Genomic DNA, 14,203 nt, shown 5'->3' with positions numbered 1-14,203 from the left:
GACAACATGCAGCTGCAGCAGCCTCCAGTCCGTCTGCCTGCCAACACATCACCTAGCAGGCCTCAAAGCCAGCCACAGCTCATCACCCCCACCATATAATAATACATTTGGTAGATAAGACCTTTGGTAAACCAATTTCCATCACCAAAACCGATATACCACATGAGTAAAGTTATGTTTTCACAACAAATATGAAACATTTCTAAAATCAAGATTCAATTTTTCAGCTTTAGTCATATTTTCTCTTTACACTTGTGCTTTGGGACAATGGTGCCTCATTATATAGATAGCTGAGATTCTTCTGTAATTTTTGATATACAACACATGTATTTATCATATGCAAGTGACTTTAAAAAGGGAAATTTAAAAATGATGTAAAATCAAGAAAATGACCCCAGACCCCAGAGTGTTAAAAAGGAATGAAGTCTCTGAATCAAAGTTGTCTGAAGTCTGTTTATTCCTGCAGGAATGAACAGTCTGTCACTGCTACTGGCGCAGCCTGTGACACAGAATTCAAGAAGCAACAGTCATCACCCCACTTATAACACAATCAGGTCTCCGCCTCCAAACCCCCAACGGAGGAGGCCAGAGCAGCTGAGTCTGTTCGAGAAACATGAACCCCCACAGTTCTCGTCAACAGAACTTACATTTCCTTTGTCCTGAGAATCAACCCCTTATCTGTTCATGAAATATTGACTGTTGTGGAGCCGTCTCTTCACCTTTGTTTCCTGTTTTATTTTGTAAGTCCTTGTCTCGTGTGTACACAGTGTTGGGGTAGTTACTCAGAAAAAGTAACTAGTTACAAGTTACTAGTTACTTCTGAGAATTGTAACTAGATTACTTTACTAGTTACTGCATTTGAAAAGTACCTTCACTACTAGTTACTTTACTTTCCTTTTTCTTAAGCAAATGTACACATTAACCGTAAAGATACCTGGACAAACATCATGGCCCTTTCATCACTTTATGTTCAATAAAGGGCATCTCTTAGCCTTTCCACATAGTGTATTGTAAACATGTAAAACTAAATGGCACATAAAACTCAGCCATTAACTTGAAGGAACATTAACCCTGTTCACACTGTCTGACCAAAGAAATATGCCTCACTTTAAAATCCACAACCAACAGGATCCAAGAGGCTGTGCATGGTGGGGACATTCAGGTCAAACAGCACAACACATAGAAAACAGGCTTTTGGAAACATGAGACCCCACTAAACCAAACGGGGGCCGACTCCTAAGAACAAAACCAGCTTGTTATAGGAATCATTGTAGTGGTTTAAGAAAAATAGAAAAATAAATGGCACTTTTTCCCATAAAATAGAAACAGAAATGCACTTAACCCAAAAAATAGAAACAGGAAATGCAATTAAATAAACAGAAAATCCACTCCATCATTGCCTAAATAAACAGAAAGTGCACTATATCCTATGAAGTTTATCATTTTTCTCTATTCTTCAAAATAGCGATTGTATCGCATGAGTAAAAGTCTCTGGAATCTTTTCTCCGACAGCCTGTTCCTCCTTGGGGTCAGAACAATACTGCCCAGGCTGAAAGCCTTTCCACAGGTGCACTTGATGGTATTGGAGTGTTGTATTGCTTTGCAATATCCGTAATCCTAGGGAACCTGGAGAGAACCTCCCAGTTGGATCCGAGCATTTTTAAGTACTCCATGACTTCTGTTTCTGCCGTGTAGGAAAACTCCTCTTCAAAATCAAAAAAGTCAGTGTGACTGGAGGTGGTTGGGCTCTGAACTGCTGGTCCCATCTGTGACTCATCAGGAATCCGGGCACGACACTCAGAAATTAGCAGGCTTTTGACAGCATCTCTTCTCTTCTCATCTTTGAGCCAGCGGACCAACCTTTTAAGCCCCGAATGGACCTATATAGGTCCTTTTTTAAAATGTTAATTAAACTGTGTAAAACATTACAATAATCATGAACAAATATATTGATGCTACACATCAAATTAAACAAGAGAACCTGGGCTACAATAATTAGTCAGCCATTTCAACACAACTCAAACACCAACTAAAATAATTATTAAAATAAAATAGTTATAATTTTGTCACGAGTCAGCCCACTCTGCATGTTTCCGGAACTAGCAGCCTGTAGCTTGGTGCTATCAGAAAAAGACAAATAGCAAAAAGCAAGACAATTCCACACAGATTCCAAATATATTCACCAAATCCCTCTGCTGTAAAGCATCACTGAGATATGAACCAAAGAACACAGCAACATAAATCGCTGAGTCAGCACATTTAGAAATGTTTTTTTTTTTTGTTGAAAAAATGCATTTCCCCCAGTAAATCCACACTGATACACGTTTATTGAACACCATAAGTCATATGAAAGTGAAATATAAGGTTTGCTACATGAAAACATTCAAATGTCACAGATGCTCGAAAATATGCGCAAATGTGCCGAAATGCAAATTTTGGAAACCTCTCCTGAATTCTCTCTGTACTTTACCCAATCTGACTTTGTTCTGCTTCACTTTTTCAAGTGAAAACAGTGCAGAGAGACTGTTCACAGATTGTGCTATGATTTGGGAGAGCTTCAGGACTTCTTCTTCTTCTTCTTCTTCTCCTTCTCCTTCTTCTTCTTCTTCTTCTTCTTCTTCTTCTTCTTCTTCTTCTTCTTCTTCTTCTTCTTAGTGAAGCATCATTTCAAGGAGATAATCATCCTGAAAGTGCTTTTTTCTATAGGCGGACCTGGAACTTCTATTTGTTTTGTGTTTCAATCTTTATTTACTCTTAGCCAGCAACATATATACTAATATTTACACATCTGACCAAAAGCTCACAAGGGTTGCCTTTATTATAACACCAGAATTATTCAAATAGCCCTTGTGGTTGCAGAGATACACCCTTTTTAGTTTGTCGGCCCATCCTCAGGTGGAGTACCCTTGGAAGCGGCTGTGGGCCCTAATGTGTGTCTGGATGGATTTTCTCCCATCAACCTTGACCAATGGTCTTCAACAGTTTCTACTTCTAAACCTTCTACCTCTCTCCTAGACCCCATCCCGACGAGGCCGCTTAAAGCAGTTTTACCTTTAATTAGCGCCTCTCTACTAGATATTATCAATGTGCCTTTACTAACAGGTCATGTACCACATTCTTTTAAAGTAGCTGTAATTAAACCTCTTCTTAAAAAGCCCACTCTGGATCTCAACACCTATCTCTAACCTTCCTCTCTAAGATCCTTGAGAAGGTACACAAAAACACATTCAGCACTCAGGTGGTTGAGAGTCCATCTCCCCACAGATTGAACCAATCAGAGCGGTTCGGATGAAAACCTGCTGGCTTATGGCAAGTCAACATGTCTGTCATTGTCTGTACAGTGGTGGTCAGCTGATGTCAGCTTGACATCACATGGACTGCTGAGTGGCACCAGTTGCTCATCATTGTTGGCAGTTGGATGGTAAAAAAAGAAGAATAAAACCTTCTTATCAAACACAGCAGCACCGTGTTGTACTTTACTCATTAGAATAGACAGTTGATCTTTCTGTTGCGTTTATCATTAAACTAGTTTTCTGCAGGACTACTCCTCACCCTGAAGGGCTTTCACAGCAAACAGAGATCTACATGATGAACTTGAATCATCCTTAGATGAAGAAATGAATAATAATAATGGCCGTTCAGCGGTTTGAAACAGTATCAGCTCCTCTGAACACGACTCTTTGTCCTCTACCTGCATGGGGTTGGAGGGTGGAGTCAGCTGGTCCGCTCACCTGGACTGACTCTGGGATCTTTCTGTCTCCTGACTTTCACCTTTTGGGCTTTTAGCTTTATTTATTGGTCAGTCAGCGGTCCAACCTTGAGCCAGGTTGTGACTGACAGATATATTTTGAATGTATTTAATATTTTACCATCCATACAGACATTTGCTAATAATGTCTGCACACTTCAGTCCTCTGAATATTTGTGCTTTCATTGGTGGCATTAACTTACATTGAAGCTCACATGATGGACTAATTCCAGCCTGCGTTCCTGTTTGGTGGTGCGGACACGTGATCCAAACCCACTACGGACGACCACCATGTTATGAGCTAAGAGGGTTTTGTCTTTTCACATATTTCTGTGAGATCAGGCTCTTTCTTTCTGTCCTGTTTCACCACCGTGTTTCTCTAAAGACTGTCTGCTCTGCCAACATCAATAAAAAGACCTGAAGTCAACCGGTTCCTCCCTGAGCTCTGGCAATGCCCCGTGGATGTTTGATCACATTCATCTTCCACGCAAGGAAGTTACCCTTCATTTTGGGAGGCGGATCATGAATACATTAATATTATTAGAGTGATCACAAACTGCAGACAGGAACGTACTGAACCCTAAAAAGTCAAGTTTTAACCTAATATTGAATGATGGACATTGTGTAAAGATCTTTGACCCCACAATGCAATTCATACAAGGACACACACTCACCAACCTGCTGTCAGTTCATCAAAGTTCAAGTTGAATTATCACTTGAAGAATAAAAATACATTGTTTAAAATAGTATGTGTGACTTAGAGGGAAACTGATGGAATTGGATGCAAACAAACCCCAGTAGTTAGTGAATGTGGCCCCTGGAGTACAGCAATAGAAGCCCTGCATCCTGCATCAAGATGAGCTATAATGATAAGAACTATAATGAGGGTGGGCTGTGGGGACCATAGTGTCCAGCTGGTGGATCCCAAACACATCTTTTTAGGAGAGATATTCTGTAATATCAGCTCCTCTGATGAGAACATATTTCCTGTTCTGTTGGTTGTTTAATGCTCAGAAATGTGGACTTTGAGAATTGTTTTAGTGAGTCCTAGACAGGCCGTTCCACATATCAACATTTAGAAAACATTCATAGAGCTGCAACTCATGAACTGGCCAACACTCAACCTAGTATTGAAGAAGTGCTTTGTTTGTTCATGGATGCTTCATATTATAATGTTGTAACTGAATAGAGGTGGATCCTACTTCTGGGATGACGTGGAAGTTAAACAGGCGTGTTATTGAAGTAGTTCATGTTTTAACATTCAGACCCTTAAGCATGGCTGTGAAAGGTATTTAAACAGACCTTCAGTATGAGATGCAACGAGGGAGAAGACACTTGTGGTGAGTCCTCTTTGTCTCTTGGTGGAGGTTTTAGAGAACAGAAATAACTCTGATCTGATCTGTGGGTTAGAAAACTGGTAACAACTGAAGTGTCTTGTTGTAATGGGGTTGAACGGTGTGGCATTTCCAGGTGATATTCCAGTTGTAGAGTTCTGAGAGTCAGTGAATCCTGAGCCATGCGTCCTGTTGTGGTGACTGCCGTCCTTCTTCTGGTGGTGCTGATGTCCATGTCAGCCTCTGCAGCATGTAAGAACCAAACTGTCACTAAATCACTTTCTACACAGACACCAGGAACACTAAACTAACAGCACTTTTTTTCTGTGAAACAGGGAATCCTGGAGAAATGTGTCGGACCAAATATCCGGCCAATTATTGTAGAAAGGATCTCGGTCCAGGCTGGTTCCAGTTCGGACCAAACCGCTGTGTGAAGGCGATCCTTACACCACATTTGTTTTATGGAGATGCGAGGGTAATAAAAACAAACACACACCAGACTACAGACAGTACATTTGACCTCTTCCTGTTCACACAGTCTCATCACTTCATTAGAAGAAGTGAGGAAAGAGGAGGAAGCTGTATTTATGGAAAGGAGAAGTCCATTTACTCTCAAGTGTAATCAAAGTGTTTTAATAAAGCAGGTTCAGCTATGGAGGGCCATTTACCCAGAGCAAAAATTGGCAAATGAATTCAATAATTTTGGTGATCTTATTGGTAATTTCTCACATTAAAAACTTGAATTCAAACATTTAAATTCAAATGTAAAACTGCAATAGAAAATTAAATTTGGAGAAGATTTGAAGACAAAATTAATCATAAAGCATTGTCATATTCATAATTTTATTTTATGTGGGTCCTTGTGTAGCTTCATGCTGCTCACTGGCGTTATTGAAGGAGGGTGTGTCTTATTGAAGGTAGGCGTGTCTTATTGAAGGTAGGCGTGTCTTATTGAAGGTAGGCGTGTCTTATTGAAGGAGGGTGTGTCTTATTGAAGGTAGACGTGTCTTATTGAAGGTCGACGTGTCTTCTTGAACGTAGGCGTGTCTTATTGAAGGTAGACGTGTCTTATTGGAGGTGGACGTGTCTTATTGAAGGTAGACGTGTCTTCTTGAACGTAGGCGTGTCTTATTGAAGGTAGGCGTGTCTTATTGAAGGTAGACGTGTCTTATTGAAGGTGGACGTGTCTTATTGAAGGTAGACGTGTCTTCTTGAACGTAGGCGTGTCTTATTGAAGGTAGACGTGTCTTATTGAAGGTAGACGTGTCTTATTGAAGGTAGGCGTGTCTTATTGAAGGTAGACGTGTCTTATTGAAGGTAGGCCTGTCTTATTGAAGGTAGACGTGTCTTATTGAACGTAGGCGTGTCTTTTTGAAGGTAGACGTGTCTTCTTGAACGTAGGCGTGTCTTATTGAAGGTAGACGTGTCTTCTTGAACGTAGGCGTGTCTTATTGAAGGTAGACGTGTCTTCTTGAACGTAGGCGTGTCTTATTGAAGGTGGACGTGTCTTATTGAAGGTGGACGTGTCTTATTGAAGGTAGACGTGTCTTATTGAAGGTAGGCGTGTCTTATTGAAGGTGGACGTGTCTTATTGAAGGTAGGCGTGTCTTATTGAAGGTGGACGTGTCTTATTGAAGGTAGACGTGTCTTCTTGAACGTAGGCGTGTCTTATTGAAGGTAGACGTGTCTTCTTGAACGTAGACATGTCTTTCTATTATGTTAGTGATAGAGGGAGACATTTTTTTAATGGGTTTTAACATTGAAGGGAGACTTTTCCTTCACAGGACAAGACACACATGTCCCAGGAACATGTGGACCAAAGAACAAGTTCATTTCTCCCTTATTTATATTTTGAATAATGTTTTATTGATGATTCCCTAATTTTTCACCCGATTTTGAGTCTTTTTTTAGGATCCCCTATGATACCTGTTTATTGTTTTATGAGAAGCTACATAGGGTTAAATACAAGAAGAGTACTTTAACTTCCCTTGTATTGTTGTATTATAATATATTTTGATGAGAAGTATATTATATCGGGTAAAGTATATCCGACGTTAGTGATGGTGTTACTGTTTGTAACGTAGTGTTCTAGGGTTCAGGGTGTATTCTCCTCAGAGCAGAAGGGAACTGAACAGCCTTCATGACTTCAGGTCAGGAGAAGAAAGTTCAAATCAGGGAATTAGGATGAAGAATAATCCTCATTATCTCTTTTGATTACAGAAACACTGTCGGACCTTCACAAATGGAGCGCTGGTATCAATCCACAGCTTTAAAGAACTGGAACAACTGGAATGTGCCATGTACAGGGCTACAACTGGAAAAGATCATTACTGGATCGGACTGTATTGGGTAAGAAGTGAAATGTTTCTGTTCAGTTTGTGCCTCTAATGTGTTTACAATGAAATCACAGAGGTAAACACGTGTTATTGAATGATGTTACTAAGATTGTCCTCTTCTATGCTGTGCTCTGCTGGGGGGGGGGGCATTACTGCGGATGATACAAACAGGATCAATAAGATGATCAGAAAGACTCAGTGATTGGCCTTCCCCCGACTCACTAGAGGTCACTTTGGAAAAGGGATCAAGGGCCAAGTTAAAAATTATTGTTTCTCTTTAGTTGTGGTTTTTAGATTTATATTTTGCATCTTTCTGATGTCGGTCATGTATCTTGTTCCATATGGCATTTTCTGGTGTTTGTTCTTTGTAATGTGTCTCTTGTCTGCTGTGCACTGTGCACCTTGTCTGTTGTTGTCTGTGTGTCTGTTTGACTGTTTAACTTTGGTGACAAAAGAGTTCCCCCACTGTGGATTAATACAAGTGTTCTATCTATCTATCTACTCTCACTAATCGTCCATCAAATACATTCACCAAAAGGCCTCAGAAGCACATAGAAACATCCTACTGAGCTGAATACTACTTAGTGTGTACTTCTACCTCAGAGTACCATGTTGTAGTACTGCATTAACCTGCTGACACATGTTGATGTTATGTTGCAGATTCAGATTTGACTCAAACAATGCAATAATTCAATTTGATGCATAATAACTATATAAATAGTTGTCTGCAGTGTTATAGATATCTCTCACTGCACTGTTGTATTATTATGATGTTTCATCCATTTTATAATAACTAATATACTAGCTTACAACAGTGATAACCAAAACCTGCCACCCAGAATACCTCTGAGATGTAGTAAAAAGAACAATATTTAGTTGGAATGCTTCAGCATTGAAGCATTCCAACTATTGTTATTCTCTTCTTTATTAAACTTATTCAACTTCCGCTTCTTCTGTACATATTTTGAACCTCTTAAACGTCTTCATATATTCAGCTACAGAAACCGTTCAACTATTAAAATATTCAGCTACTTAAGGACACTCCGGCTAAATATCTTCATATTCTTAACTATTCCAATTTTAGAATTATTAAGCTTTTTATGAAAATGAAAATGAATGGGATCGGATGGAGAATATCCTGAAATCATCTTCAACTTTCAAAGCTTACACATTCTGCATACGTTCAGCTAAAGACAACATTTAAATTTAAACTTAAAATGTCGACAAAACCTTCAGCTATTATTCTATCATTTCAGATTTTTTATATCTTTTATACTTTTTGATCTGTCAGCGTTTTCGTTTTATGCTTTTTTCCGACCTTTTCTGGCTTTAACATGGGTGTGTATTGCGCAGCTCAGAGTGGTGATGTCACAGCTTGAGTCCTGAGAGATTTCCAGATTTCGTAAAAAAGGTATTTGCTTTTTGCCAACGTCAAAAATCTTGCCTTACTTCGTAACATTGGGTCGATTTGAATCCAACAGATTCCGACGTGTTTAAATCTGACTATATGTGAGAGGAAGTCAACCTCCTCTTCCATTCCCTCCCATGTTAAATATCATTTAAAAAATGTCTCCCACAGACAATCGTACCTGATTTTGAAATCGCTCTTAGAGACACATGTTTTACATTAAAGACCCACCAGTCACAGAATCTGTTCATCAAGTCGTCCTTACTCTCAATATCTGCTATCGAAGCAAAAGGAGCTTTTAGAGACTCAGTTTTTAGATAGTTTGATAGGTGTTCACCAGCATTAACTCCTTGTTAATCTCTACAGAACCGTAGTCCCTTTGAAGTCATCACTATGGCAACCTTCACGTCACACACAGGTGTTTTCATTAGTGCAGTTTGATAGACACAGAGAGACAGAGAGACAGAGAGAGGGAAGACACACCCACACACACATGAACTCTCTACCTCTCTCTCTCTACCTCTCTCTACACATCTCTCTCACTCTCTCTCTCTCTCTATACCCCTCTCTCTACCTCTCTCTCTCCCTCTAATTTTTTTTCTTTCTTTCTTTCTCTCTCTTCAGTTTCACTCTTTCCCGCTCTCTTTCTCTACCTCTCTCGTTCAACTTATATATCTTATTCTATTTCTTCTGTACATATTTTTAATCTCTTCTCCTCCTTCATATATTCAGCTACAGAAACCGTTCAGCTATTAAAACGTTCAGCTCCTTAAGGACACGATGGCAATGACCTTTTCATATTTCTGACTTTTCCAATGTTTTAATTATTAAGCTTTTTATGAAAATTAAAATGAATGGGATCAATTCTTCAAATCCTCTTCAACTTCAAAAGCTTACAGGTTCTTCATACGTTCAGCTAGAGACACCTTTTAAACGTTCAAATGTTGACAAAACCTTCAGCTACTATTATATAATTTAATATGTTTATATTCAGCTATATTCAGCTATCTTTTCAAATATTTTAGCTTTAAGCTTCAGCTTTTAGCATTCCAATGCATTTTCAGCAGGAAACGCAATTTCTAGTTATGTCTGAGATCTAGTGGAGTAGAAAAGTACAAATCACATGGCATGAAATACAAAGAAAACATAATGTAATACTGTATTAGCAGCAGGCTTGTGCTGGTCTTGTGCGGTCTTGTGCGGTCTTGTGCGGTCTGTGAAAAACACAGACCGCATGAATGTTAGTGCAGTCGTCATGCTCAGGTCATCATTCTTTGTTTGTTTCTTTTCAGAATGGCAACAGCTATGCTTGGGATGATGGGTCTAAATTTGACTACTCCAATTGGGCTCGGGGTCAACCCGACAGTCATTGGCTTAAACCAGAGGGTTGCATTGAGATGAACTACGGGGGTAAGTAAACTAAAGACTCAGGAGGAGAGGTTATAACTTCATAGAGATGAACGTAGACTTCTGAACCTCAAGAAAAGACACTTTCATGACCCCTGGTGGATGATTATTAACCATCCACCATAAGCCCCGTTAAGCCCCAAGGCATTTTTTAGGATTTAGCTCGAAATAGCATACCCAAACTAAAAAGGGTGTATCTCTGCAACCACAAGGGCTATTTAAATAATTCGGGTGTTATAATAAAGGCAACCCTTGTGAGCTTTTGGTCAGATGTGTAAATATTAGTATATTTGTTGCTGGCTAAGAGTATAAAAGACGCGTTGTATCTGAACCCTGAACCCAGAGATCATTGATTATTACATTTTGATGGAGCGCTTCTTTTTCAACCGGTGCAGCTTTTCCAGCCTTCAGGGCACTCGTTCAGCGGTCCAAGAAACACACCACCAACTACATGCATGTAAATCATCTCACGTGACGCTACTCAGATAACCAAATATGTATTCTGATCAACTTCCTACTCAAGTGAGATTCACACACACAGGAGAGTCTGAGAATAATACGTGAGTCAGAGAAGTTATTTCACATGTCGTTCTCGTAAAAGAGGAAAGTGGTCAGAGACCAGAGTCTTGAACCAAGAATGGACTCTTCTGTCTTCATTCTTCCAATGGACAGTTCAAAACCAGAATGTCTCATATGTTCAGAGACCGAGATGATTATTAAAAGCAGCAATGTGAAGCTCCACTACGAGACAAAGCACAGAACCTTTGATCAAACGTACCCACTCACATCTGAGATGAAGTACAGGAAATAAACCTGAGAGCTCAATATGATCAGAATGCTAACATTCATTTACTGTCCAATAATGATGTAAACAGAGAGGACTAGAGCTGAAACAAGTGGTTTAATAACCACAGATGAAGTCCCTTTTTAGATTATGAGATCAATATAACAAGTTTTCAGTGAATTCAGGCAATTCAGCGGAATTCAGTACTTTATGTACTTTATTTTAAGAGTCACGTTTTTCAAAATCATTCTGTTCTTTCACTCTTTCTTTCATTCATAAATACATCCCATATTTTACTTGAAACGAGATAACTTTTATTTTATGATTCATCTAATTCAATTTGAAAACTAACTATCAATATTGTTGAGATATTATTTAATTGAACTTCATTTGATTTGACAGTCAGTTGTTGACTTCATACAGACGTTAACACAACTGTTTCACACAATACATGAATATATTCAGAGTCCTGGGTTTCCTCAACATGAAGAGAGGGTTTAAGTGAAGGACGAGGCATATCAGGAGCATACATTATTATAGTATAATGCAGTAAGTACACACATTCATAGCAAGTTCACACTGTGTAAAGACAACATGACAATAAGACACTTCAGTACCACAAACCCTGAAATCTCATTAATCACATGACTGTCCTGTTTTCTGTTTTACAGGCTGGGGACTCTGGAACGATGAGCACTGTTATAGGAGGAGGCCCTTTGTGTGTCAAGCGAAACTCTAGTAGTTCAGAGTGAGACTCTAGTAGTTCAGAGTGAGACTCTAGTAGTTCAGAGTGAGACTCTAGTAGTTCAGAGTGAGACTCTAGTAGTTCAGAGTGAGACTCTAGTAGTTCAGAGTGAACATGAAGAGCTGCTGTTGGACTCGTCTTCATCAACTGTAACCACTGCAAGCTTTCACATTTACTGCAATAAATATGAGATTTTGTGATGTATACAGGAGCCCTGTGTCTGTGCATCTTTTTAGATTGCTTCATGTTAATAACCTCATTTTGGTAGTTTCAGGTTATTTTAATTGTTCAAGTTCTATTTTTGGAAACCGATGGGATAATCTGACTTGAAATGATGGTTTGAGATATTTCATACTGTACAGTTTTATCTCTAAAAATATTCATATGAAACCATCTCAAAAGGAAATGTTGGGATTGAAGTGGTCACAACTCATAGACATGAAAAAGCTAAATTCTCCCCATCATTTTAAGATTGTAAAGACTTGATTATGTAATCTCTTTGGCACTCTGCACACTGTCAGTCTGTGAGGGAAACGATTCATTATGTAGAAAACACACCAATTTCAACCTAGGGTTTCTGAATCATTTCTGAATGTTCTGCATGAATGAGACCTAAAATGTCATCAGAACAACATCACGTCTTAAAACTAGATGGAGAGGAAACAAATATATATTTTTAAAGTAATTTGTATTCATTGAATTATTTATTTATTTAACACGTCTTGGTTGGGAACAGAATGTGGACCTATCAGTTCATTTGAAGAGATAATTGGATTCAGGTGTTTCATGACATGGATGACAAGCAGGTGTGAGTTGAAAAGGTCCTCTTCCTCTGACAGAATATAACCCTGGTCTTCCATATCAAAGTCTGGTCTTCTCCACTTGTGGAAGTGTCTCATGCCTCGGAGCATTTTGTGGAGATCACACGAAAAGCTGTTGATGGTCACCAGTACTGAAAAGGCTCCCAAACCCTTTGTGTAAAGTGTAGTCCTCACCTATTGAAGAAATGTGGTCAAAAGGTCCTGGGAGCTGGTGTGGGGAATAAGGTCCAGAGTCCAAAATGAGTTAAAATAAAAAATAATTTAATTGGAGATGATAGCAGACAGTTTATGCAGTCCCGATCGGGCTCCCTCCTTCCTCAGCGAACTCTACCGACCACACGTCCGTTTAGCTGGCGTCACAGGAGAGAGGGGGCCGCTTCCTCTCGCGTACATTAGTTTCTACCTCAGCCACAGAGCTTTAGGCCCTTCCATTGGTTAGTATCACCTATCATATCACCTCTGTCACAATCTCTTTGTTCATTGGGCCCGCAGCTTCAGGGGCGGAGCTCTTCTTCTTCTTCTTCTTCTTCTTCTTCTTCTTCTTCTTCTTCTTCTTCTTCTTCTTCTTCTTCTTCTCGTTCATATGCATACAATTACTTATCCATAATAATATTCTTTATTAATTACCATATCTGTTGTGCATTGTAATGTACACATAAACAATTTATTTCTTACATGTGCAAGTCTAAATTTGACCAACTCTACAGGGTCAACAGGTCTGTAGACGATGCTGTTAACATGGCCCTCCACCACATCCTCCAGCATCTGGACTCCCCAGGAACCTACGCCAGGATCCTGTTCGTGGACTTCAGCTCTGCCTTCAACACCATCACCTGTCTCTGCTGCAGGACAAGCTCTCCCAGCTGCAGGTGTCAGACTCCACCTGCAGCTGGATCACAGACTTCCTGGCTGACAGGAAGCAGCACGTGAAGCTGGGGAAACACGTCTCAGGCTCTCGGTCCATCAGCACCGGTTCCCCCCAAGGCTGCGTTCTTTCCCCGCTGCTCTTCTCCCTGTACACCAACAGCTGCACCTCCAGTCACCAGTCCGTCAAGCTCCTGAAGTTCATGGATGACACCACCCTCATCGGACTCATCTCTGGTGGGGACGAGTCCGCCTACAGGTGGAAGACTGACCACCTGGTGACCTGGTGCAGCCAGAACAACCTGGAGCTCAACGCTCTGAAGACAGTGGAGATGGTTATGGACTTCAGAAAGAATGCTGCCCCACCTGCCCCTCTCATCCTATGTGACTCCCCCGTCAACGCTGTGGAGTCCTTCCGCTTCCTGGGCTCCATCATTTCCCAGGACCTCAAAAGGCCCAGCAGAGGATGTTCTTCCTGAGGCAGCTGAGGAAATTCAACCTGCCAAAGAAAATGATGGTGCAGTTCTACACTGCCATCGTTGAGTCCATCCTCTGCTCCTCCATCACCGTCTGGCACGCTGCAGCCACTGCCAAGGACAAGGCCAGGCTGCAGCGCATCATCCGCTCTGCGGAGAGGGTGATTGGCTGCAATTTGCCATCCCTCCAGGTCCTGTCCACTTCCAGGACACTGAAGCGGGCAAGAAAGATCGCAGCTGACCCCTCTCACCCTGGACACAACCTGTTTGTGTCCCTCCC

General features: G+C 40.4%; 1 protein-coding gene across 1 annotated transcript; it reads left to right on the top strand.

The window, feature by feature from the left end:
• Nucleotides 1-5,049: 5,049 nt before the first annotated feature.
• Nucleotides 5,050-11,973, top strand: LOC306748109 (C-type Lectin CRL-like). The gene is made up of 6 exons (XM_079231235.1): nucleotides 5,050-5,088; nucleotides 5,219-5,334; nucleotides 5,418-5,557; nucleotides 7,303-7,431; nucleotides 10,119-10,236; nucleotides 11,689-11,973. Exons 2-6 carry the CDS (start codon nucleotides 5,265-5,267, stop codon nucleotides 11,754-11,756), a joined length of 525 nt encoding a protein of 174 aa, XP_079087361.1. The 5' UTR covers nucleotides 5,050-5,088; nucleotides 5,219-5,264; the 3' UTR covers nucleotides 11,757-11,973.
• Nucleotides 11,974-14,203: the final 2,230 nt, after the last annotated feature.

This window comes from Taurulus bubalis (genome assembly GCF_910589615.1).
Source record: "Taurulus bubalis genome assembly, chromosome: 15".
NCBI lineage: Eukaryota > Metazoa > Chordata > Actinopteri > Perciformes > Cottidae > Taurulus > Taurulus bubalis.
This window is presented reverse-complemented; position numbering and strand designations above follow the sequence as displayed.